Here is a 26,499-nt window from a genome sequence, read left to right on the forward strand (position 1 = left end):
GCTTTAACCCGCTGCGCCACCAGGGAGGGCCAAGACCACTTTTTTAATACCAGATCCTCATGCAATCAGAGACTAGAAAAGAAAGATCTATACCCAATGGTGTCTCTCTATCTCTTTACTTGTTTTTATTTAATTCAAATTCAGTAGAAATTAAACAAATTTGAATTTATGTAATGACTTTGAGAGCCTGATATTTTCTGGTAAACCTGAGTCCTCTGCAAAGAAACTTTACAACCAACATGTTTATTAAAAACCATTACTAACGATCACATATACATTCTCCATTTAGCTGTCACATTTCCCCAAATTATAGAGTAGGTCACGGAGCCTCAGACAATTCAACTCATTTTCCTCAGGTCAGACTAAAGAAATCATAAAGTTTGGATTCAACTCAGTTCTGGTTATCTCTAACTTCAATGACCACTGCAGATATTTACCTAGGATATTGATTTTGCAAATGTGTTGGCTTCTAGGCCAAAAGCTAGAGGGCTTGCTTTCATCTTTATGTCTCTTAATGATGTCATTGTCATTTCAGGCCAATGCTGTGAATTGCTGAAGGAGATAGGGAAGTCATGGTGAAAGCGTGGTCCGTTATTCCCTGGGAAGAGCTCCCTTTTATGTTCACTTTGGAAAGTCAGGACTGAGGACATGTATTCAAATCTCCAGCACCTATTATGCTGCCTCTGTCCCTGTGCAGAGGCCTGCCCACTTGTCTTTCCTCCCCACATGGCCCACTTTTTTCTTGCCTGGGCACACTGGCCTTCCTAACTCTGCTTCTGTCCTTATTGCTCTTAAGCTTAGCCCTATATCTTTGAACATGAGGCAATGACAAATGTTTATTCTAAGGTCTTTGATTTCCTTCAGAATTGTAAGCATCTAGGCTGACTCATCTCTCAAAGGCTTCTCTCTCTCTTTCTTTTTGGCTGGTGTTGTTTGCGATTTTCTTGTTTGTTCCTACCTTATTTTTTGGAGGAAGGACTGATTTTCATCTTGATTTTTGGGTGAAAGAACCAGCTATGCTCTTTGGATGACCTGATCTGGTAACCTCAATGTAAAAAGATAACTACTACAACTCAAAGGCAGGTTAAAAAAAAAAGAAAAGTTTGAATTGGGCTAAGGGAAGATACGAGCTATGTTAGAAAATTAAGCCTGAACTAGGCTATGGGTGAGACCCCCACTTATCCCCACTCAGTGGATAAATTCTAGAGCTGCTCTCATGAGTAAGGGGGCACTGGAGGCTTAGCCTGGGACTGCACTTGGGTGATGAGTCTGTGCTTTTGGTTAAACTAATCATTTGGTGTTGCAGTTGGATGCTTGCGCTCAGGCTTTTACTTCTTTGGGTTCAGAGGATGGTGATTTGCACTTGAAAAAATGTTGAAGTATCCATTCTAAGGATTTTCCTTTTAGTAAAGTTCAAAGGCAATAGGATGACGCCTCACTCTTCAACATACTGCACTTCAGTTATCCAGCATTTATTTCTAATATGTACTTTTGGTCATTAAGTTGAATGGAGCAAAGATAGTTTTGGAATCAAAAGAAGGGTGGGATTATTTGTTCTGAACATAACTCGTGTATACAGATTGTTGTATGATAACTTCCTACCTATATGTACTCTGTTAAAGCCATATTACCTAATCTTTGGAATGTAAGCCCCACCCAATAATATATAGAATATTGTCTAAAATTCTCTAAGAGGGGGGAATCTCAGAAAAGTGACAATGCCATCCCTCTCTTATCCAAGGTTTAATTCCCCATGTCCCAAATTGTCTTCTCTCTCAGGAACCAGTATCCACACACCCACCCAATCACAAACTTCAGAGCTATCCTAAATCCTCCCCATTGCAATAAAAACAATTTCTTAAATCCTTTCAGTCCTTCCTATAAAATCCACTCCCTGCTCCAGCACCAGTGACATGGACTCCTGTAAGCATCTCTTGCTTGTTGGCTGATCTGCCCACCTAGCCTGCTTCAGGCTCTCTACCCAAACGAGATTTCTCAGTGCTCTCAGTGATTTTTCCAAGCTGCAGTTCTGACTCTGTCATTCCCTGCTTAAAATCTTGCAGTAGTTCCCTATTGCCATCAGGAGAAAGTCCAGCTTCTGAACATGGCTTACAGGGCCATTCATGACCTCATCCATCCAGATTTATCTCCTTCCATCCCGTTTGTACAGCTTTAAGGATGTAACAACCTCTCTCCTATCTACTTGCCTTTGCACAAGCTGTTCTCATTCTCAGGACTCCCCCCCCCCTCCACACACTTTCCTATCTCCAGGCAGACTTGGATGTTTCCTCCTTTCTGAGCTCACAGTACTTTGTTTGTATCTCAACTGGTTGACTTAGCACAAGGTTTTGTAAATTGTTGCTAACCTGCACATCTCTTTCACTGCACTGTTAAATCCTTTATGAAGGCAGTAATATTCTCTTGTTCATACACTTTTTTTTTTTGTAATGAATGAATGGAGGTGAGAAAGGAAAAGATGTTGTGTGGGGTGCAGGAGATTCCCACTACCGGATCCTGTGCAGCTGTGTGAGATGTCGGACACCAGGGAGAAGGGACCTGGAGCAGGTTTGCCAGTACGCGGAGATAAACTTCAATCTGATCAACAGTGCTCTGTAGGGAATCTCACTAGAAATGGCCTGGAAATGTTGTTTTGGTACAGCTGATTTTTTGTTCATGGAAAAAATTAACATAATCTAGTTGTGTAGTTTTTGTAAATAGAGAAAAGGCAAAATCCCATCAGTCAATGCAAATACTGTTAGTGTTTTGGGTGCATTTCTTTCAGTCTTTTTTTTTTTAATGAATGATTTTCTTCACAGTGGTAATATTAAAACAATTCTGTATTTTTGTGTTTGTTGTTTAACAACTCTTCATAAACATCACTTTAGTGATTGCATACTTTTCCATATGGCCATTATACAATTTGTGAAACTAGTCTCATTGCTTGTTTACCTTTTTTTTATTTTTATTTTTTATTTTTTACAATTATGCTTCACGCACCTCGGGCTGTGTGTGTGTGTGTGTGTGTGAAGGGTTCATCAAGATAGATTCCTAGAAGGGGAATTAGTGGGTCAAAGGGCTTAGGGATGATTTTTGGCTCCAGACTTATGTGTCCAGTTTGCTATCTGGAAGAGTTATACAAACTGACAATATTCCCAACCTAGATGAAAATGTCCCTCTCACCCAACCTTGATAGCATCAAGTATTATCATAAAAAATAACAATAAACTCTACCAATATTGTAATTGATAAGTGGGAAATATTACCTTATTTTTGCCTGAATGTGCATTTTTAAATTGTGAGAAAGGTTGGTCGTTTTTATCTTTCCTCTTTTTTTTTTTTTTCCTCATTAGGTTTTTCTCTTTTCTAGACTGTCTGATCAGGGCTGGATTTTTTTAAAGTTGGATTTTTTTTTAATAAGCAACCAGAGGCAGCTCTGCTTGAGGGTGAAGCCGCCTCCCAGTTTTCCCTCCCCCTTTATCACCCTCCCCCCCCCAGTTCCCTCCACCGGGTCCAGTGACAATTGGATGATGCAGTCTTGATAATCATCCGATTCCAGAATGGGTGGCTGCATTCCTTTTCTGAGGGCAGCCAGGACATTGTGCCCCAGAATCATGCCCCCTTTGCTGTTGTTGTCCGCCTTCATTTTTTTAGTGAACGTCCTGGGAGGAGCACCAGGACACAACCCGGACCGCAGGACGAACATGATATCAATACACAGTCTCTCCGAGCTGGAGCGTCTGAAGCTACAAGAAACTGCTTATCAAGAACTCGTGGCCAGACGTTTCCTCTCTGAATTCAAACCTGAGAGAGGTGAGCAGTACCCCGGAGTTGGCGTCCTTGCCTTCGGGCGAGTGGACCTCCCGGGCGGGACACGGCGAGTTGGGGGTCCGGGAGAGTGGGAGGGGCTCGGGCAGGTCTCAGATCCGCTAGGTTCTCCTGGCGCCTGGGGAACTGAGCCGGCAGGAGCTGAGGGAGAGAGCCGCCAGTTGAATTGCGGAAGAGGTAAAGATGAGTTGAGTTGGGTTGAAATCTGGGGGCTTGAGGGGCGGTGAGACAGGCAGTTATCGGGTCCAGGGAAGTGGACGGAGGACAGGTGGAGAGACAGACGCACCAGGTGCGGTGCGAGAGCGGCCAGAGCGAGACGGAGGCGCAGAGAGATACTCTGGAGAGGACTGGGACAGAGACGACAGAGAGTAGAGAGAGATAGCGAGACAGTGAGAGAGAGACTCGCGCCAATCCGGGCTGAGAGCGGGAGGGTGGTGCGGGCGCCGGGAGCGGCGGCAGGAGGTGCGCGGGGAGCGCTTCCCACCTCAGCTGGCTGCAGGGGAGCGAGCGGGACCCGGCTCTGGACTAGGGTTCGAGCGTGCCAGGGGGTTTCTGGGTTGCGGGTGCAGATCGGGCTGCTGAGGGGAGGCGAGAAGGGGTCGCGTGGACTGAGGGGCGTCCCTGCAGTCATGGGCTTCAGGTTCGCAGGGTGCGCGCAGCGGGCACAGCCTGAAAGGAGCTAAGCGCTGAGCTGGGAGACCCCGCAGGCGGCTGCGGCTGCGGGGTCTGAACGCCGGGACCGCGGGTATTCGCAGCTTTCCAGCCGCAGCGCTGGGAGCCAGCCGACGGCATCTCCGGTTGTGCACGCGTCCGCAGTAACTTGGCGACCCCTACTCGCTTGCGTTGGCGCCGCAGGCACAACCCCTCCCCTCGCCTGTTGCACAGTCCCAGCGCCTCAAAGCCCCCGGTTTCATGCTTTAAGAGTTGTGTTGAGCTACTACTGGTGCGTAGCGAGATGCGCGCTGCGCACGCAGAGCTTCAGAGCGTCTGGTTTAGTTAAATCCTTCGAGTCTCTTAGATGGTAGGTAAGACTGGTCCCATTGCCAGGTGGGGAAACTGAGGCTGAGAGAGGCAAATCACTTTTTGTGGGTTGGACTGAGCTGTTCGTCTCTTCCTCCCGCCTCCTCCCCAGTTCACCCCCATCCTTGCAGATCAATGCATTGCGATGTTTCAGTCACTTATCAAATTCTGTTTTGGTGAGTGTGGGTGTCTTTTTTCTCTTCCTATAGCTCTACCTATTGACCGTCCAAACACCTTGGAGAAGTGGTTTCTGATTCTGAGAGGACAAGAGAGGGGTGAGGGTCTCTCGTACTCTTCTTAGGAAAGAAATAGAATGCAGCCCCCCTCCCGTGCCCTGCCCCCACCCCTGTATTGGTTCCTGGCTATTGGAGACTGGGCGGAGTCCACTGCCCCTGGGGGTGCTCACCCCCTCCTAGAAACCCCGTAGGGAATGATTTCAGGAAATGGCGCACTAGCTGCTGGTTTGTAGGGAGGGGGTGGGGGTGAGGCCCCATGAGATCTCCCGGGTGAATCCATCCCGGGCAGATCGCCCTGAAGAAACTGCCCACTTTGCTTCTAGATAGCCACCCGTGGGCAGGACTTAAGGCAGGGATCTTGGGCTCCGTCGGGGTAGTGGAGAGGAGCTGAGTCCTTCTGCCAAACCGCTGCTGGGTCTTTTTGGCTCCCTCCTCGGGGAGGGGCGCTGCGGGTCCGGAGGGGTGGGGTTGGCTGCCAGCGGTGGCTTAGAGTGGTACAGCCCCTGCAGTTCCTCCTGATTTAAGCGCTGCGGAGCTTTGACGTTACTCATTCTTTCTCTATCTGGCTCCCCAGTCGTATCACTGAAGACGTTTGGCATTCGTCTGGAAGAGGTGCTGGTGAATGAGCTTACCCGCCGCAAGCATCTGGAACTAACAGCCGCGATGCAGATTGAAGAAGCCACCGGTCCGGCTACAGGCCGTCGTCGTCGTCGGGGAAACGTGGTTCAACGGATGTTTGGCCGCATCAGGCGCTTTTTCAGCCGCCGGCGGGCTGAGCCCACGCTGCCCCGGGAGTTCACTCGCCGTGGTCGTCGAGTGAGTTAACTCTCTAGGTTTCAGTTAAGGGGTTTTGCTAAGGAGTGCAGGGGTGTGGGGCCCTGGGGTCCAGGCCTGTGTCCCGGGAGGGGGGAAGGGGTTCAGACGGAATAGCTTTTGGGATGTAATTGACTTGCCTTAGAGAGAATGTTTCCTGTTAGGATTGTGACGCAGTCCTTGAGAAGGTCCTAAGAGACCCCCTGTTGCCCATTTTAAGGTTGCCTGGGTTTCTTTTACAGGGTGCGGTATCTGTGGATAGCCTGGCTGAGTTGGAAGATGGGGCCCTGCTGCTGCAGACCTTGCAACTTTCCAAGATTTCCTTTCCCATTGGCCAGCGACTTCTGGGGTCCAAAAGGAAGATGAGCCTCAATCCGATTGCTAAACAAATCCCCCAGGTTGTTGAAGCTTGCTGCAGTTTCATCGAGAAACATGGTAAGGTGACCCCAAGTGCTGGTTAAATCAAGCTAGGAGACTCTTACAGGAAATGAACTTGGTAGTAGAGAGAAAAAAGTGGTATGTGGGGGAGGGGAGGGAGGAATAATTAAGGGCTTGGAACATTCTCCTGCCACCAGTTGGGATAGGGATGCAACAAGGAAGGAAAAGGGAAATACCATTGGGGAGGGGGCTGGATATACTTAACACCTCTGGTCTCCTCTTTCAGGATTAAGCACGGTGGGGATTTTCACTTTGGAGTACTCTGAGGAGAGAGTCCGGAAGGTAAATTGGTTGTGTTTACACTTTTCTTCTTGAGTGAGAAAAAGCAGGTGGAAATGATGGCTCCCCCATGGGCCTGAAGGGGAGAGCAAGGTCTTCTTTTGAAAACCCACCCCCCCCCCCCCCCCCACCCCCCGCATACCACATTTCTAGATCCCCCCCTCCTCCCTGAAGCCTGAACCTTACTGCAGGAGTGGCTGGGGAGTGGGGGTTGAGGGGAAGACCTTGTATTGCAGGGCACACAGTCCATATATTCTCTCCCTTCTTCTAGCTGCGTGAAGAATTTGATCAAGGTCTGGATGTCGTGCTGGATGACAATCAGAATGTGCATGATGTGGCCGCACTCCTTAAGGAGTTTTTCCGGGACATGAAGGACTCTCTGCTGCCAGATGATCTGTACATGTCTTTCCTCCTGACAGCAAGTGAGTTTTCTGCTCTCCTCTGTCAGGCAAAGGAAGGAAATAGTACAGGGGGTGCAAGGTCTAGGAACAGAGATCAGGCTTCACGACCCCAAAGAAGTAAGACAAAACGCATATAACAAGAAAAGACACAAATAAAGCAATATCCAAATATTTTACGTAGCTTTAAAAATGAAAACACATCAAATAAAAATTATTTCAACCAAAGTAAAAATAAAAGCTGAAATAACCTCTCCAGAGGTGATTACTTTTGTCATATATCTGAGTAGTTTAATGTAGATCTGTTGTTGGACAGCAGTGTGTACCCTCTCAAGGACAAAGAAGAACCTTTTGGGAGGGTCTGATTTTGATGGGAACACCTCTTCTTTTAGGATTCCTGAACCCATATGCTTTGGCCATGGATACTTTCTAACTTTTAGCAGTTTTCAAAGAGAATTTTGACTCTTGGTATCAGGCTGCTACCCAGGGCAACCCCACCCCCTGAGCCAGCCCCCATTTTCCTTCTTCCAGCTCTGAAGCCCCAGGATCAACTTTCTGCCCTGCAACTGCTGGTTTACCTGATGCCACCCTGTCACAGTGACACCCTGGAGCGTCTGCTGAAGGCCCTGCATAAAATCACTGAAAACTGCGAGGACTCCATTGGCATTGATGGACAGCTGGTACAGTGCCTTGGGAGAGGGTAGTGAGGGCTGCAGTAGGGAACATGTGTGGGAGTATATGAGAGAGAGACAGCCAGAGACAGAGGGAAACAAGTATAAAAAGGCATTTCTTTTTAATAACTTCCATTACTAATGCATACTTCCTTACTTCCTGCTTGGCTTTTACCTTAGGTCTTTGGCAACCGGATGACTTCTACCAATTTGGCCTTGGTGTTTGGATCTGCTCTCCTGAAGAAGGGGCGATTTGGCAAGAGGGAGTCCAGGAAGACCAGGCTGGGGATTGACCACTATGTTGCTTCTGTCAATGTGGTCCGTGCCATGATTGATAACTGGGATGTCCTCTTCCAGGTAGGCAGAAGTTTTGAACACATTTATTTCACCACTGTCTGTCCTGTTCACAGGCAGGGGAGAGTTGTATGTGCATCCCTGAAGGCAGCCAAAACAGGCTGCCATGAAATCTCCCATTCTTATTAGCTGGTCATGGTGCTTTCAGTCCTGGCACCTGATAAGAATGAGTATAAATTTCATATATTGTGTAAACAAGGCTCACATTGCTAATTTTGCCTTCAGGTACCTCCTCATATTCAGAAGCAGGTTGCTAAGAGGGTGTGGAAATCCAGTCCTGAGGCCCTTGATTTTATCAGACGCAGGAATCTGAGGAAGATCCAGTGAGTGTTTTCTTGGTTTGTTTATGCTTAGCCTGAAGCAGAATCTCCTCTGTGGGTTTCCAGTCCCAGAGTACCTTTGTGTTAGTTAACCCAAGTATACAAACTGACTTATATTTTAAAATCCATTTCCATTCAGGAGTGCACGGATTAAGATGGAAGAGGATGCTTTACTTTCTGATCCAGTGGAAAACTCTGCTGAAATCCGGGCTGCTGTCCTTGCTCAAAGCACGCCCTTTGATGAAGGTCAGTTCCCTGCTGGAGGTCAGACCCTTGCTGAAGGTCAGGCCCTTGCTGAAGGTCAGTCCCTTGGTGAGGGTCAGGCCCTTCCTGAAGGCCAGGTCCTTGCTGAAGATGAGCCCCTTGAGGAAGATGAGTCCTCTGAGGAAGATGTGTCAGTCAATGAAGAGCTAGTATTTGAATATCTCAATCAAGGAATAGTCTTTGGGGAAGTCCAAGGTCTTGAGATCCCAAACAATCTTGATATTCAAGGCCCACACCTTGAAGGCATACCAGAGCTTGATGAAGATGATGATGATGACGATGATGATGATGATGATGATGATACCCTGAATTTTGATGATCTTCCTCCCCTTGAGGATATTCTAGAGCCTGATGATGAAATTCCAGAACTCATTGAAATCCCAGACTTTGATGAAATACCATATTTTGATATGGTTCCAGAACCTGAGGAAGGACCAGATGTGCAGGAAATCCCAAATCCTGGAGAAAACCCAAACCACGACCTTGAAGAAGGACCAGATTTTGAAGACAACCAAAATCTTGACCTTGCAGAAGTCCCCTATCTTGATGTAATCCCAAACAACGATGAAGCCTCAAATGCTGGTGCAATTCTGGACAATGCAGACCCCTCAGATAATGATGAAGACTCCAATCTTGAAGAGGTTCCAGCTCTTGATGAAATCCCAAATGATGAAGAAATTCCAGACTATGAAGGAGCCCCCGAGATCAATGGGATTTCAGACTCTGAAGAAGACCTTGACTTTGAAGAAGTTCCAGCTCTTCATGTAGTTCCAAGTCCTGAAGAAGTGTCTGGTGATCATGAAATCCCAAATTATGATCACTCCCCAGAAATTAATGGACTTTCAGGCTCTGAAGAAGATCCTAATCTTGAGGAAGCCCCAGTACTTGATGGAATCCCAGCTGATGCAGAAACCTCAGATGCTGAAGAAATTACAGACCATGAAGAAACTCCAGAAATAAATGGCATTGCAAGCTCTGAGGAAGACTCCAATCCGGAGGAGGTCCCGGCTCTCCATGTGGTAACAAGTCCTGATGACGTCCCCGATTTTGATGAAATTCAAGGTGAGGAAGAATCCTCAGATGTGAGTGAGGTCTCGAGCAACGAAGAAACCTCAGATGCTGAAGAAATCCTAGCACACGAGGAAGCCTCTGAGGTCAGTGAAATCCAAGGCTCTGAAGAAAACCCCTGGGCCTCACACCCTGAGGATGCTGACATTCACAAGGAAATTCCAGATTCTCAGAAAGAGCGAGCTGGTGCTTTTGAAGAAGATGAAGACAGCAGTGTGACTCCAGAACCGGAAGATGTTTCCATTCTCAACACAATTCCGGACCCTCAACCAGACCTGGCCCTGAATCTTGAAGAAATCACGAATGTGGAAGCAGTTCCAGTGCCTAATGATGTTGACCTTAAAGAAGTTCAGAATCCCCCTTGGCTCCCTAAAGAAGATGCAGGTGCTGTAGATACCACCCTCCTTAAAAATAAGTCTCAGCCTGTTCAAGTCATGGACTACAAGTCCTTCCCAGAATCCCTGAAGAGTGATACCTGCTTTCTCCCTTCCATGAAGTGCTGTAAGCTTCCGGCTCCAGCTTTGCTACTCATTTGCTTAGTAAAACTGGTCAGGTTAGTTGTGGGGTGGTGGTGGTTGTTAGGAGGTCGTCCTCTTCCCCGCCTTGCAGGTGGGATCGCCCATTTGCTCTAAACAACGGTTGTCTGTCTCTTTCTGTTCTTTAACCAGTTTTCCTCCCCCAGCTTCCACCGTGGGCCTTGACTTGGAGATCTGTGTTCTGTTGTTAGGCTGCAGTTTCCTACATGTCGAGTGGGGATAATCACTCCTGCCTTATCTTCTTGCCTCATACTGTGTTTGACGTTCAAAATTAGGTCTTAGTTCCTTGGGTGCTGTACAAAGTATGGAATCTAGAAACATAAGGAGTTAACATTGTTACTATTTTCCAGGTTCCTCTGAGGAGCCAGCTGTGCCTCCCGGCACTGCCCGTTCCCATGACGATGAGGAAGGAGCGGGTAACCCCCCCATTCCGGAGCAAGACCGCCCATTGCTCCGTGTGCCCCGGGAGAAGGAGGCCAAAACTGGCATCGGCTACTTCTTTCCTTAGATGTTCTCTTTCTATACAGTGCCGGACAGGGGAAAAGGGTGGGGGTAGACCTGGGATGTCACAGGAAACATTCAGGAGAGTCTCGAGGGTGAAGAGCTGAGGGTAGAAGGAGTTCCACCTGATGCTCGGGTCAGGCTGAGAATTCCAAACACACTGCCAGCCCCTTCCTAGGGGAAGCTCGGTCCTTCCAGCTGGTTAAAGCAGAGATGTTTCTGTGTCATGCCCAGGCTCCCTGGTGCTACCTTGCCTTTCTCTTTTACCCCTGATCCTGGCTTTCCCTCAGTACAGCCCTCTCTTTAATTGATGTGACATTTGTGGTAAACACCTGTCCCAGAGAAGCTCACAAATCTCGAGGTGCTTTCCCTCCCCCAAAGGGGATTGCATGTTTTTCCTGACTTTCCTACCCTCCTCCCGAGAGCTCAATTGGAAAGGCCCTCAAGAGGCATGCTAGGACGTTAGGTCAGCCCACTGACAGCTGACAAACAATTAATGCTGAACCATGTCACACCAACTCATAGCCGTGTCCCCGCAGCAACTCCACGTCCTCAGGATATTTTTTTTTCCAAATTATTTAGACCAATGGCTCGTCAAACAGCCACTCCCAAATTTCTGTGCAGTTTTGCTCAGGTTACGCCAACAGGGAAACCTCAAGTGTAAGCCTAACTAGTTTTCTTGGGTCAAAAGTTAGAGGAAAAATTTGGTTTTATTACCTAGATCTGTTTTACAGACAGCTGGCGTTTACACCCTGTTGTCAGCAAAACATCTAGTTAGGTAAGGACACATAGTTCCAAGTAGTTCAAGTCACCTGATTACAAATGCTCTTCTCTATCGTCTCTGTAGTTCCTCTATGCAGGACGGTACCAATTTGCGGGACATGCTCTGGTAACACACAGATATGGGTTATGTATGACATCCAAAATTCTAGCTGATATTGATGGGTAACAACCGCTAAGATCCATAGAATGAAGAATGTATTGTATTGAGGGATAGAAATTGATCACACAGTGGATAACAACCGCAGAGCTCGAAGATTTGTGATTGTTCAAACTTCTCTGGCATTTAATCATTAATAAACATCTGTATTGTGACAGCAGCATATTCATGGCTCATGGTGTGTTTTCTTTTTCTCATTTGAAAGTTTGTTGGTGAGTTGGGGTGCTCTGACTGGAGCTGAAAGGGAAAAAAGTGGGTGAGGGAATAAAGGAGAGGGGTGATGTTTAATAAAGGTGGGATGACATGGTATAAAGGGGGTGGGGTGAGTACAATAAATGAGAGGGATGATACCCCATAGGAATGGGGTAAAGGGAAGGGGTGAGTTGGAATAAAGAAGAGGAGGTGGAAAAAATTGGTGGGTTAATGTGGGTTCCAGGGAGGAGTGATGGGGAATTCTGTATCACAAGGGTGATACAGAATAAAGGAGAGGGGTGATACAGAATAAAGGGGAGGATGGGGAATAATGAAGCAAGGTAGTGATGGGGAGTAAAGAGGACAGAGCGATGTGGATAAAGAAGATATTGAGGGTGGGCAAGGGGAGGGGGTCAGGTGGGATAAAGAGCCAGTGAACTAGAAAAAAGGGAGCAAGATGTAGAATATCGAGAAGGTGATGTGGGATAAAGAGGAAGGTGGTGAGCACTAAAGGTGAGGTGTGTGGTATGAAATAAAGAGGAGGGGTGGTGGGGAATAAAGAGGATGATGTGGGTTAAAGGGGTAGGGTGATGGGGAATAAAGGGGAGTGGTGACATGAGCTAAAGGGAATAGGCAATGTGAATTAAAGTGAAAGGGTGATGGAGAACAAATGGGAGAGGAGACCTGGGTTAAAGGAGAGGGCTGATTGGCAATGAATGAGAGAAGGATGATGGGGGTTAAAGGGAAGGGTCAATGAGGAATAAAGGGGAGAGGAGATGTGGCTTAAAGGGGAGGAGTGAAGCGCTATAAAAAGAGGGTTGATGGGGAATAAAGGAGATGGGTTTTGTGGGTTAGAGAAGAGGGGTGATGGGGATTAAAGTGAAGGGGTGATGGGGAATAAAGAAGGCAGTGTCCAAAATAATGAATAGATCAAAAAGCTGTGGTCTATTTGCACAATGGAATATTACTCAGTGGTCAAAAAGACAAACTCGTGCCTATTATTGCAACATGGATGGAGCTAGAAGGGATTATGTTAGTAAAATAAGTCAGGTGGGGACATAGAGATACTAGATGGTCTTTCTTACATGTGAAATACATAGAAATCAAACAAAAAGGCAATAGAAAGTCCAAACTAGACAGCTGACCATAGAACTGAGGCAGACAGCAGGGGAGATGAAGAGAGGGGGTCAAAGTAGGGGAGGGAAGTGCACAAGGGAATATGGTGATGGTTCATTAGTGTTCTAGTGGTGGTGTTAGGGGGAAAAGATGTCCTGAACAAACTCTGTAGATACAGGTATTGTGGACTCCAGCCCCACTCCAGACACTGAAACTACAAATCCCAGCAATACCAAAGGGAGGACTGCTAGGACCTGAGGGTGGAATTAAGCAGCCATTTGGGGTTTTTTTTTTGGGGGGGGGGATCTAAAACCAGACATGTTGGATTGAGGGGCTCTTTCTCTTGGCCTTGTGTCTGGCAGCTGGTCACTTGGCTCTTGATCAGCTTTCAGCATGCTATTGGGGTTCCAGCTCAGTGGAACTGGTAGGATGCACTAATTAACTTGTCTCTCTCTCTCTTTCCCTAGTTTGTTCCTTTCCTTTTTTCCCCCCTGAAAATAAACCCATTATTGACCTTTTTGTGTGTTTCTGTATGGGTGAGGACCCACAGACAGGCAACGCAGTTCACATTGGGTTGTCGTGTAACAGTGGGAGAACTATGGGGACTACAAGGATGTAAGAAAAAAAATTAAATAATTAATCAAATTGGGAAAGAGTGGAAGGGCCAATGGGAAATAAAGGGGTGATGGAAAACAAATAGGAATTTTGATGTGGAAATAAAGTGTAGAGGTGGCGGGGGAATAAAGGGAGGGCTGAAAGGGGGAGGGGGAGCATAAGGAAATACAAGGGAGGGGAGATGGGGAATGAAGTGGAATGGTGATGTAGAAATAAAGGGTGGTTAGTGAGGAATAAAGATGAGGGGGTGGAGAGAAATGGGATAATGGGGAGCAGTGAAGTGGACTAAAGGGTAGAGGGTGACATGGGATGAAAGGTCAAGCATGCGCAGAAATCAAGGTTGGGCAATGTGCAATAAAGGGGACAAGGTGATGTGACTAGAATAGGGTATGCAGAATAGCGGAAATGGATAATGTGGAATAGAGGGAATAAAATATAATCACATGTAATTTTAAAAAGAGAACACAAGGGTTAAATTAGACTAACCCTTCATTGCAGGACATGAAGAGAAGTAAGCACAAGGAATAAAGCTAAAGTTGGGGGGAGGGAGGCTTCTAAGAAGGAGAGTAAAGGGAGACATTACAGGATCTTAGAACTGAGAACTCTTTGTGAATTGGTGAAACAGGGCAAGTTAGAAAAACCTGGAATAAAATTCAGACAGGGCTTCTAGCTTCCATTTTAGGACATTATGGGATCAAAATAGTAAAATGTGTCTCAGAAACAGTTTACCTCTTCTTTGACCTTTTAGTTTAAAAACCAACAGATGAACCCCATCCCATAACAAATGGGAAAGTAGATTATTTGATATTCCCTTCACTTTCTGTCCTTCCCTGAAACCAGTTTTCTCCTGATCTTACTGCTTCCATTACCTTCCGTGATGCTCCTCCCCAATGCTGACGTTTCATGTTGGAACTGAGAGTGCTAACTGGGCGAGGGTAACATGCTTCCCCATGCTATGAGAACCAGTTCAACAAGCTTCCTTGACTTTCCAAATCCTGTCTTCATTCTCAGTAACCTCAGTCCCTAAGCGGGCGGAAGAACCATTCCATACATCCTGGCCTCATCTCCCACCTTTTAGTTCCTTACCCTTCAGTAAGCTTTACTCACGTGGCTTCACTTCTAAAGGCTCCACTCTAATATGGCAGTTTTCACCCAAATCTGCTATTTGGCTGCATGGAGGAGCCCGATGCCTAAGGCCTTTCCTTTTCCCTTCACTGCTTTCCCTATCTAGTCAAGATCTCAAACACCATGTCTGCACTACTTTATCTCATCTTTGGGTCCCTCTAAACTTCTGATTTATTCCAGTCTTATCATGACCATCATGTCAAAAAGGAGCAGGACCCCAAATTTTTATATGCATAGTCAGAATTTCTAGCCCCAGCTGGACCTTCGAGCCACTCAGTCATCCTTTCCTATAACCCCCGTCATCTTTCTCTAATTCCATTGTGTGTATACACCACGTCTTCTTGATCCACTCACCTGTTCGGGGGCTTTTAGGCTGATTCCATATGATGGTTATTGCAAAGAGTGCTCCTATAAACATAGGACTGAAGTTTCCTCTGATTTGAAGTTTTTGTGTTCTTTGGGTAGATTCGTAGGAATGGAACCTCTGGGCCATAGGGCACATCCATTGCTAGTGTTTTGAGGAACCTCCAACACCTTTCCATAATGGCTGGGCCAGTTTCCATTCCCATCTGCAGTGTACCACACACAAAGTGTCCTGATGCCTTTTATTAATTAGAGGCAACATGACTAGCAATGGAAGGATGGTGGCAGCTTATTTTATTTTGAATTCCATAGTTGAAGAAACACTTGGTTCCAATAAATGGGTCCTCAATAAATTCTTCCTCAACTGGCAGCAATGTGAGAATCACAATCTCATCTAATTCTCCCTCAAACAATTTTTCTTACTGCTTTTGTAATTTGAACATGCCATTTCCAAGAATGCTCAGAGAAGAGCAAAGCTTGCAACTTTTAGGATATCTGCAGCTTAGTCTTTTCAACCCGAGGGATTCTGGCCTGATTTGTTGTTTTATAAACAAATGTCTCCTTTTATTTCCTGTTCTCCAGAAGCCCTGTTTCCCTTGCTCCTCTTTTCCTTCCCTCACTTTCTATGTGGTAGATACTTTTTATGAAATTAAAGTAATGCCTCTTTAAAGCTATCTTACTGAGAATATTTATGAAGAATGAAGTTGGCTTTGTCAAATGTTTTTTTATGCTGAATTGATATGATCATATGATTTTTGTTTTAGTCATCTGATATGATGGATTGCATTTTTTCACTTATGAATTATTAATCAGTTTCTACACCTGGAATTAATTTCACTTAGATATAATATATACTTACAAAATATATTGATGCTGCATTGGAGTCAGATGCTGTAACAGTAATAATATAGCACATGAAAGAGAAAACACAGGTGAAGACAATGAGTCCCCAATTCAGTGACTAATTTTTCTACCAAAAGCCCCATGATACAAACCATTGATTTATTAAGTCCCTTAGGCTGGGGTTGGATTTTTCAGAGCATTCATTTGTATCCTCATGTGATTTAATAAAGATAATACATTAGCAGACTCATCAGGTATAAAAAACAGAACATTCTGTCTAGAAAAACAACATAGGTCCCTCCTTGAGAGAAAGTAACAATGTCTAAAACTATTCCATTTTGAAGGACAGCTTTTCTTATCAGAGATATTTCAGTGTTCAATAAGCACAGGCTTTGTTGGTTATCATTTATGGCCAGTTGGGTGAAGTCAGCAAGGACTTCTAAGTGTGGAAAGAATGTGCCCACTTGTTTTTTTTTTTCGGGGAGGGCAAATTTAGCAATTTGACTTGGCTGTATATTGCATATGGACTGGACATGGATGTGCCAGATAGGCCCTCCCTCTGCCCCCTCTTTCAGTGGTGCATCTTCCATTCCAGGCATAGTGATTTGCAACAGGTTCAGTTTTCAGAGGTTAATGGAATCCCAGTGGGGGCTGAGTAGTTTCTACTCATCCAGGGGTGCAAAGTATCTTATCCATGCTGGTGAGACATCACCTTGCAAATTTCTGTAAACAACGACACAGCCTTCCTGTGCCTTGTGGAGCTTGGTGTTCTCAGTAGCAGGTTATGTTGATCCACAGTGTAACTGGGACAATGGTAGTTTGATGGGGGATCCATATCTTTATGGCAGGGGTTCCCTAGTCTGTTATGTGGAGGCAACAGGCAGATTGATTATTCAAATGTGTTAAAACCTGGGACATTATTTTAGTCTATTTGGCTAAAGTGATTTCACCTGACAGTAATTTAACCTCTTACTTAATATTTCATTTTTCCTTTCTATCAATTCTCCTGCTTGCAGGTTATAGGGGAAATGGAACCTGCATTCAATGACAAGTTCTTTTGCCAAATCTTGCATATCATGACTTTTGAAATGTTACCTCTTGATCACTACCTAGTTGATGAAGGTATCTATACATAGCACTCAGTTTCTCTAATTCTCTAATGGTGGCAGCTTGGTTCGCAGGGTCACAGGCAAAGCTTGGATTAGATTATTATAATGTCCACATAAACTAGAGCCCATGTGAATTATCACTTGGAAGTAGGGAGACAATGTAAGTCCTTTGTTGGTTTTTCTCTTGTTGGAAGCCCCAGTGGATAATCTCCAACCTCTTTCTCATTTGCCTTGGGTGTTTTTTAAAAACATACAAGTCATGCTCTTACCTTATTAACTAAATCACTGTATTTTAAAGGTAATCTGGCATCTGGGCATTATGGTGGCTGCCTTTTCTGTGCACCCAACCTGCTACAGCTCCGGAAAGGTCAGTTGTTGTGTCATAATACCTAAGGTAAGACAACTTCCTGATAATGTTACAGGGACTGTACCTGTTGAAATAATAGAGAGGTGTCAGAGTTTTAGAAACTGGGATGTAGAAGACAGTGAGGACTGCTTCAGGCTTTTGCAGGGAAACACAAATGTCTCTCCACACATCCTGACTCTACAAGTCCCTCCCCTACTCAGATCCACCTCCCTCTTTTTTTTTTTCTCCCATTTTCAATTAATAAGGTCTACACTTTAGTACTACAGTGACAATACCTGATGGGGTTATCCAAATAGTACCTCAATTAAAAAAAACAAAAAATAAATAAACAAATAAATTTTACAAAAAGTTCATCACTAGCAAAACCAATCTGAGAGTTCATTCAACCCATTGTTTCTGTGTTTCATTCTGTCTTGAGATGCTCTGGGTTAAAAAGTACTATGCACACTGCAAAGAGCTGCTTATCTCTGGGGGTACAGGGGGTTTCTGTCTGCTTCCAGAGCTACAACTCAAATCCTAGGAGGACGCTTCCCTTTTATCATCTCTGCCACATTATCCAACCCATACTTTCAAAGGCACAGGCACATCTAATTCCAAAGGTAGTGTGGCTTTGGAGTTGCTCAGAGCTTTACTGGTAGTTGGCTTCATAGGTGGCTTGCTGCTTTGAGTCCTAGTCCCACAGGGGTCCTTTCTTTACCAGATAGAAGAGATGGGACACTTTCAGGTGGGGAATTAAGTCTTCCCCAACCCACAAAATATGTAGTAGTTTTTTTTTTTTTTTTAACAATCTCTTTTATGTTCTTAGTGATGTTGTTTTTGGAGTGCGGGGTCCTTGGGTTCACTCTGGGAAAGGTTTCCCCAGAGCTCCCCTTTCAGCAGCACATGGCGAGATTCCCAGACAAGTTTCTCCACGAGACAGAGATGTTAGTTATATTTAAAGAGCAGCTTATTAGGGAAAGGTACAGAAGAGTAAAAGACACTTGCAGAGTGTTAGGAACATAGGTTGTAAACAATTTGTTTTGACATAAGTTGGAGCATAATGATATAAAGAACTTGTTTTGATGTGACCTGGGACTTGATGAAAACAGCTAACAGCTGTGGGACACATGGCTGCAAAGACTAAAAGCCACAGCCAACCTATAGATTATCATTGGAGACCAGAGGAAGGTCAGTGAAGAGAAGCCCCAGCAGGTACAGGAGACTGCTGCCCTGTGGACTGAGAGTGTTGGTGAAAAGAAGCACCTGCATAGGCACAGGTGGGCAGAGGATGCTGCCTGCCACTGCGGAGATTTGCACTGATATAGACTTCTTTTCTTTTCTTTGGAATGGCTCATACCTTCCTAAAGTGACTTGTTTGTTGTTGACTTTGAATAAACTATGTAGAATTTGGAAGGGGCCAGACTTCTACAATGGCCTTCAATCTCCATATCTTTACCTTCAGGTCTGTGCTCCAGACAGGGCCTAAAACAGACTGAAACCAGCTTGGGTTTTTTGCCAAAAGGTCTCAGTTCTGATAGTTGGGTTAATGGCTATGCTAATCCCTTCTACCTCCACCCCCAGCTCTTCGCATTGTGTGAACCAGGCTTCTGGTCTTGTGGCACCTCGTTTCCAGTTTTCCTATTCTTACCTTCTATCACTAGGGACTGGATAGGTTTGAATTTTATCCATCACAGCTTCTGGGACAACACATATGCCTCACTAAAACGCTATGGTGGTGTTTGGACCTTGACTTCTCTGCAAGTTTATAGTTTATATTTTCCTATGCAAATGTCCCAGCAAAACCTCTGTACCCAGTAGCAGAGGCAAGTCCTGTCTTCACATGTTGATAGTATATCATCCATGTAATGGGCTCTTGCTACTAATGCGGGGAAGAGCAGGGGCAGATTTCGGTTCCCATTTTCTGACACACTGATGGCTGCGCAGGCAGCCTGGTGAAGCATTTGAAGGGTCCATCATTGTTCCTCCCACATAAAGACAAACTGGCCTTATCAGAAACCAGTACTTGTCAGAGTCTTTCTATAAATCTACAGCATGAAGCACAGGAAATTATTTTGAAAAAAACATGGAATCGTTTTCTAGGCAGATTACTCAAAAGGTAAAGAAAAAGGTTCATAATTTTTTATTAAGAACAAGCCAATAATCTAAGAAAAATGTATCCTTTTAGCAGATGAAAGAAAATTAGGTTTCAGTTTTACCTAAGTACATTTTGATATTAAAGCTTATTTTTAAGTCAATTAAATAGGCCTTTTTATAAATTAATTTTGATAATGCCCTTTGGAGGTAGAAAAACGTCACTTATACATAAAATAAGTACATAATCATTCAAACAGTCACAGAGACTCCATAACTTCACAGCGTTTTGTATTTTAAAAACTCCCCCCCCCCTTTTTTTTCTTCTGTCTCTGTGGGAAGTGCTTTGTTTCTCTCCCATGGTATTTACATTTCAAAGACATGATAAGATTTACAACTTTAAGGGACAGAGAAAGGATGCAAATTTTCGCTTAGGAGTTTTGAGGTATATTTCACGATTTTCGGAAGTCTAGGGTAATTGCTACTTATGATTTGCCTTGTATTCGGCATCTGACATCATTCACACTCCATACCAATTTGGGGTGGTCTTCTTCTATTTTTGTTTTTTCCTTGTCTTTCACATATATGGGCTGGTTTCAGCTTACACCTCGGAAGCCCTGAGGTTGTTATTCAAATATTAAGAATCCAGGCAGGCAACCAAAGAAATGAGCCTGGGGAAGAGGCTTCCACGGAGAAATCCATGTGGGCGATAGAACTCTATGTGGGGAAGCATGGCCCAGAGATCAGATGTTCACAGAGTCTTATGTGGGGGGATGTCCTTAAATCAGTAGATTTGTCAATCACTTCCTCCCCTTCATTTTCCCTCTTTCCTGAGGATTTGAACTCTTCCCATCTTACTCAGGCTGCCAGGAACGCTTGGATATTAATCCTAGCTCTCCTTGTTTTTTTGCAAAATGTCAGCCTAACCTCCTCAACTTATTATTCTGTTCTCCTAGTTTGCCTGCTAGCCTCAAAGCTAACTGAGTAGAAGACAACTCTCCACCCTTTAACATCAGCTCTCTTCTAACTTCATGTCTTGTTTCAACCTGAAGTTGGGCATCGATGGCCCTATTGATCAGCCATCCTGCGCACAATTTTTGTTTCACAGCAGTGCAAAATTTGCTGTTCCTTACTGATTTAAGGACATCCCCCACATAAGACTCTGTGAGCATCTGATCTCTGGGCCATGCTTCCCCACATAGAGTTCTATCGCCCACATGGATTTCCCCGTGGAAGCCTCTTCCCCAGGCTCATTTCTTTGGTTGCCTGCCTGGATTCTTAATTTTTGAATAACAACCTCAGGGCTTCTGAGGTGTAAGCTGAAACCAGCCCATGTATGTGAAAGACAAGGAAAAAACAAAAATAGAAGAAGACCACCCCAAATTGGTAGGTTTTTTTTTTTTTTAAGATTTATTTATTTGTGCATACAGAACTGGGGTACAGGCCAGAGGCTCAGGGGCGGTGAGAGGCTTCACCAGAGACAGAGTGGGGAACAGAACAGGCAGATGGATGAAGTACACTGCTGAGGGGAGCAGCGGGCGGGTCAGGAGAGGTCTGCCACGCCATGTGGTCACCTCCGGGGCAGCGGGGATCGAACTCATGCGGAAGTGGCTTAAGCTTCTTAGTGCTGCGCTTTAACCCGCTGCGACACCAGGGAGGGCCCCCAAATTAGTAGGTTTTTTTTTTTTTTTTTAAAGATTTATTTATTTATTTGTACAGAACTGGGGTACAGGCCAGAGATGCAGAGGGTGAGAGGATTCACCAGAGACAGAGTGTGGAGCAGAACAGGCAGATGGACGAAGTACACTGCTGAGGGGAGCAGCGGGCGGGTCAGGAGAGGTCTGCCACGCCATGTGGTCACCTCCGGGGCAGCGGGGATCGAACTCATGCGGAAGTGGCTTAAGCTTCTTAGTGCTGCGCTTTAACCCGCTGCGCCACCAGGGAGGGCCCCCAAATTAGTAGGTTTTTAATGAGCAAGAACTTAGTAGCTTTGTCTTACTATTCTTACTGGACCATCCTATGTGGTCATCTGAGTAGTTTTTTATATGCTCTTACAAAATTTTGAAAGTTTATGAAGAGGGCTTAACTGGGCTCATTCATACACACCATCCAGAGGGTCTCAATGTCTCTTTAATAACTCAAGGGTGTACCTGTGGAAAAGGATTTTGGGAACAGAGAAAGCAAGAATTAATATCGCAAGAACAAGAGGAGGGGGTGAAGAGCTTCCAATTGCCTTGGTCTAGGGCAGAGGTCAACTAGCAGTCATGTTCACTTGACTTCCTCCAACAACATTTAAAAATATTAATTTATTTGATCCATAAACTTAAGTATTCTAACATTTTGTTGTCATATGCCCACATATTGAAAGCCCTGTTGTATGTTTTGGGAGAATTGACTCATCATATACTACCCTTCTTTATTTCTGCTAATTTTATTTGTTCTGACATCTGCTTTGTTTAAATATAATATTGTTAATCAAGCCATATTTTCATTAATATTAGAGTTTCTTTTCCCATACAATGCTGACAGGAATGTAGACTTGTCCAGCCTCTATGGAAAATAGTATGGAGGTATCTCAAAATGTTAAAAATAGATCTACCAGGGCCCTCCCTGGTGGCTCAGGGGGTCAAAGCACAGCACTAAGAAGCTAAAGCTACTTCAGCATGAGTTCAAACCCTGGCCCTGGAGGTGACCCATATGGTGCAGCAGACCTCTCCTGACCCACCTGCTGCTCCCCTCAGCAGTGTACTTTATCAGTCAGCCTGTTCTGTTCCCCGCTCTGTCTCTGGTTAATTCTCTCACCGTCCTGTACCTCTGGCCTGCACCTAAGTTCTGTATGTATAAATAAATAAATCTTTAAAAAAATAGATCTACCATGTGGCCCAGCAATTCCACTCATAGATATCTACCAAAAGAATGCAAAATCTTCAGGAGATAATCACTTTACATTGATGCCTGGTCCTCCATGTTCAGAGGACTACTTAAGCTGCTACCTTCTACTAATTGGCTTGGAGTATTGTGGAGAGATGTCTTTCAACTACCTGACACATCGTTAACCTTCATTTTGTCTGACTTCTACTCTTGGAAGACCTGCAATGAGTCATAATCACATACATAAGGCCTCTCAGATGGCCTATACAACACAATGTAAGCTGAGGTACATCTGTCAGATGTAACCTTGTCACCAGATTTTAGTATATTTCCCATATACTTGGTGAAGGTTTGGGGAAGTAGCTGGTGGGTGGCTATAAATGTACACATTCAATGAGACTCCTTGGAAATTTAAAGTAGCACACCAGTCATCATAGGACATTTAATGTCTCTTTAAGAAATTTGGTAGTTTTTTTTTCCCCCTTTTTACTGCAATACATGACACTTTTCTAGGAAAGAAATGGTCCATGAATGACTCATCAGTTTCTGGAAAATAGTTCATTTTTGTTATGTTACAACCTCAATTCTGATGGAATCAGAAGAGCACCATATGTTTGTATGTTACACAGAATATATAGGATGAGAATGTTAGTATTTGTGATTTTTTTAATATTCTGATCTAAAGTGTCATTGTCATTATCACTTATTATCTGAGAAATGCAAATCAAGACCACAATGAGATACAATCTTACACCCATGATAATGGCCCATGTTAAAAGGACCAGAAACAATAAATGCTTGTGAGGATGTGGAGAGAAAGGGATACTTCTCTATTGTTGGTGGGAATATAAGCTACTCCAACCCCATGGGAAACAGTATGGTGTCTCTCAAAAGACATCCAATAGATTTGTCATATGACCCAGCAATTCCATCCTACATATCTACCCAGAGAACACAAAAACACTATTTCAAATGAAAACAACCCTCCCATGTTCACTGCAGAACTGTTTACAATAGCCAGTGTATGGAAATAACTTAAATGCCAAAAATAGGTGAATGGAATATGAAGATATGGAATACACACACACAGACACACACATATATACAACAAAATGCCATTCAAAAATCATTAAAAAATAAACTAATGTCATTCACAGCAACCTGGGAGAAATTGCAAGCAATAATGTTAAATGAATTAAGTCGGAAGGAGAAAGATAAATACCAGATTGCGTCACTAATAAGTGGAACATAGAGAAAATAAACTAAGAACCAAAGCAAGACAAACTAAAAACTAATCCTCGAAAAGTGACTGTAGAACTGAAGCATCCAAAGTTGGGAGTAGCAGGGCAGGAGTAGGAACAACGTGGGAAGGAAACATGATGCACTGTGGTGATGGACTATGGGTAATTTAGTGGCAGGTAAACTACAGTGGTGATACCTGATGGAGAGAATCTTAATGTTACCACAATTAAAAGAATAAAACATCGGCCCTCCCTGGTGGCACAGCGGGTTAAAGCACTGCACTGAGAAGCTAAAGCCACTTCCGCATGAGTTCAAATCCCGCCTGCCCCGGAGGAGACCACATGGCGAGGCAGACCTCTCCTGACCCGCCCGCTGCTCCCCTCAGCAGTGTACTTCGTCGATCTGCCTGTTCTGCTCCCCGCTCTGTCTCTGGTGAAGCCTCTCACCGCCCCTGAGCCTCTGGCCTGTACCCCAGTTCTGTATGTACAAATAAATAAATCTTTAAAAAAAAAAAAAGAATAAAAGATCACTTTAAAAAGTGTGATTTTAGGTTCAGCATCGGCTAAAGGATTTGTCATGAAAATGTGCTGGATTTTGTCAAATGCTTTTCTTTATCAATTGATTTTTTCTTTGTCAATTGTGTTTTCTCCCTTTGTTTTAGTGTGTTACACTGACTCTTTTTCACGTGTCAAACATTACCTAGGAATTGCACTTGGTTACCTGTTACCTCTTAGGTTTCCTAGTATTTTGCTGAGGAGTTGTACATCTATATTCATAGGACTTATTTGTGTGTAGTTTTATTACCTTGTGATTCCTTTGTCTGGATTTGGAATCAGGCTAATATTGATCACATAGAACAATTTAGGAAATATACCTTGTTTTCCCTTAAAACATTTGTAAAGATTGGTAATAATTCTTCTGCAAATTTTTGGTAGAATTCATCAGTGCAGTGTGAACTCTATAGGTCAGACTGACTGGGAATCTAGAACAATTCAGCACCAGTTTAAGTTGCAGATCATGGGTAGAATATCATCAGAGAAACATCAGTTATGCTCTTAGGACCTTTCAATAGGCTCAATCAGCCCTACTCATATTCAGGAAAAAATTCCTTTATTTTAAATAAACTAATTATAGATACTTATCATATTTACAAAATACATTCACACCAACATCTAGATTAGTGTTTGATTGCATAATTGGGAACTAGAGCTTGGCTAAGTGGACACAGAACTATATCATAAAGTCATTAAATTGCTTGCTTTTAAATGTTTGTTGCTGAAATAAATAAAATTGATTTCTGTGTCTTAACTTGCTAAATTAGCTTCTAAATTTTAATAGTTTGACATAAATTCCTTGGGCTTATTAGGTATCCAATTATGTCAGCAAGTGATGAAATTTTTATTTCAAACTTACTAATTCTTATGACTTTAATTTCTTTTTCTCAATTTATAGCACTGGTTTGGAACTGTAGCACAAAATTGATTAAAAGTGATAATATAAGTCACCATGTTTTTTTTTTTTCCTGTAATCATGGTAAAATATTTAATCTTAACAATTGAATGTGATGTTTGCCAAAGTCTTTTTAGAACGTATTTTCTCAGAATGAGGAAGTTCCTTTTTATTCCTACTCTGATACAAGCTTTATCATGAACAGGTTCTGAATTTAACCAAATGCCATGCCTATTTCTGCTTCCATTAATTTGGTTCTGATTTTTCTGTCTCTAACTTTGGTAATATGATGAATTACATTGAATGATTTTTGAATGATAAACTACTCATGGATATTTGGAATGAATATCATCTGATTGTGATATATTCTATTGTTTTATTTATTGCTAGATTTGAAATGTTAAATTTTGAGTAAGATATTTTTGCATCTATATTCATGAGAACGGTATGTCTATAATTTTTCTTTCTCTCAATGTCCTTGATAGATTTTAGAATCAAAGTTATTCAGGATTGTTAAAGAGAGAGCTGGGATACCTTTCTTCTTGTATAACTCTATACATGAATTTTGTAAGATCAATGTTACTTCTTTCTGAAATGCTGGTTCTGGGGCTTAAATTATGGGAAGGTTTTAAATAATGGTGTAAATTTCTTTACAGTTATTGAACTATTCATATTGTGTACACATTTTGTCAGCTTTGGTAATTATACTTTTAATGCAGTTTGCCTTTTCCCCTACATTTTAAATTTCTTTGCAGACATTTGTTCATAATAACTTCATTAGTTTTAAATATCTTTAGGATACCATGCGATGTACCTTTTTATTCCTGATATTAGTAATATCTGATATCTAATTTTCTTGATCAACCTTATCAGCTATATATCAGCGTTATTCAGTTTTTCAAATAACTAATTTTCACCCCTTTTAATTTTCTGTTTTTTTATTTACTTTTGTATTAAATTGATTTATAAGCTGATTTTGTTATTTTCTTCCTAATAATATTTAAAGTTGATCTTTACTGTTATTTTGCAACTTCTTGAAATGCAGGCTTAAACCCTGATTTTCAGTTTTTCCTTAATTTTAAAATAAGAAATAAATGTTCATCTCTAATATCTGCTAACACTGCATACCTCAAATTTGAATATGTTTTGAAATATTTTCTACTATCATTTGTGATTTCATCTGACTCTTTATCTAATCGTATATTATATAGTATATTCTATTTCTTATTTCATTGTTGGTTTTCAGGTTGTTCCCATGAAGTCATGAAGATGGTGTGAATGACTGCAATCTTTTTTTTCTTTTTAGAGATTTATTTATTTGTGCATACAGAACTGGGGTACAGGCCGGAGGCTCAGGGGTGGCGAGAGGCTTCACCAGAGACAGAGTGGGGAGCAGAACAGGCCAAATGACAAAGTACACTGCTGAGGGGAGCAGTGGACGGGTCAGGAGAGGACTGCCATGCCATGTGGTCAC

At 43.4% G+C, this 26,499-nt stretch overlaps 1 protein-coding gene across 3 annotated transcripts in view; it reads left to right on the top strand.

Moving 5' to 3' along the window:
- ARHGAP36 (Rho GTPase activating protein 36) overlaps nucleotides 1-11,818 on the top strand; it is a 52,588-nt gene extending 40,770 nt beyond the window's left edge. For 2 of the 3 annotated variants that reach the window (XM_012727096.1, XM_012727095.1), the window contains exons 2-12: nucleotides 3,652-3,810; nucleotides 5,055-5,120; nucleotides 5,656-5,897; nucleotides 6,137-6,329; nucleotides 6,559-6,614; nucleotides 6,883-7,033; nucleotides 7,541-7,689; nucleotides 7,861-8,037; nucleotides 8,260-8,357; nucleotides 8,494-8,600; nucleotides 10,573-11,818. In XM_012727096.1, the coding sequence (XP_012582550.1) occupies nucleotides 3,702-3,810; nucleotides 5,055-5,120; nucleotides 5,656-5,897; nucleotides 6,137-6,329; nucleotides 6,559-6,614; nucleotides 6,883-7,033; nucleotides 7,541-7,689; nucleotides 7,861-8,037; nucleotides 8,260-8,357; nucleotides 8,494-8,600; nucleotides 10,573-10,730 (1,506 nt within the window). In that variant the 5' untranslated portion in view covers nucleotides 3,652-3,701 and the 3' untranslated portion in view covers nucleotides 10,731-11,818. Of the gene's footprint in view, nucleotides 1-3,557; nucleotides 3,811-5,054; nucleotides 5,121-5,655; nucleotides 5,898-6,136; nucleotides 6,330-6,558; nucleotides 6,615-6,882; nucleotides 7,034-7,540; nucleotides 7,690-7,860; nucleotides 8,038-8,259; nucleotides 8,358-8,493; nucleotides 8,601-10,572 lie in introns of those variants that run through there. The other variant, XM_004685804.2, reaches the window with a different exon arrangement.
- The last annotated feature ends 14,681 nt before the right edge of the window (nucleotides 11,819-26,499 follow it).

Source organism: Condylura cristata, unplaced genomic scaffold (genome assembly GCF_000260355.1).
Source record: "Condylura cristata isolate star-nosed mole 26May11 unplaced genomic scaffold, ConCri1.0 scaffold00019, whole genome shotgun sequence".
In the NCBI taxonomy this organism is placed as follows: Eukaryota; Metazoa; Chordata; class Mammalia; order Eulipotyphla; family Talpidae; genus Condylura; species Condylura cristata.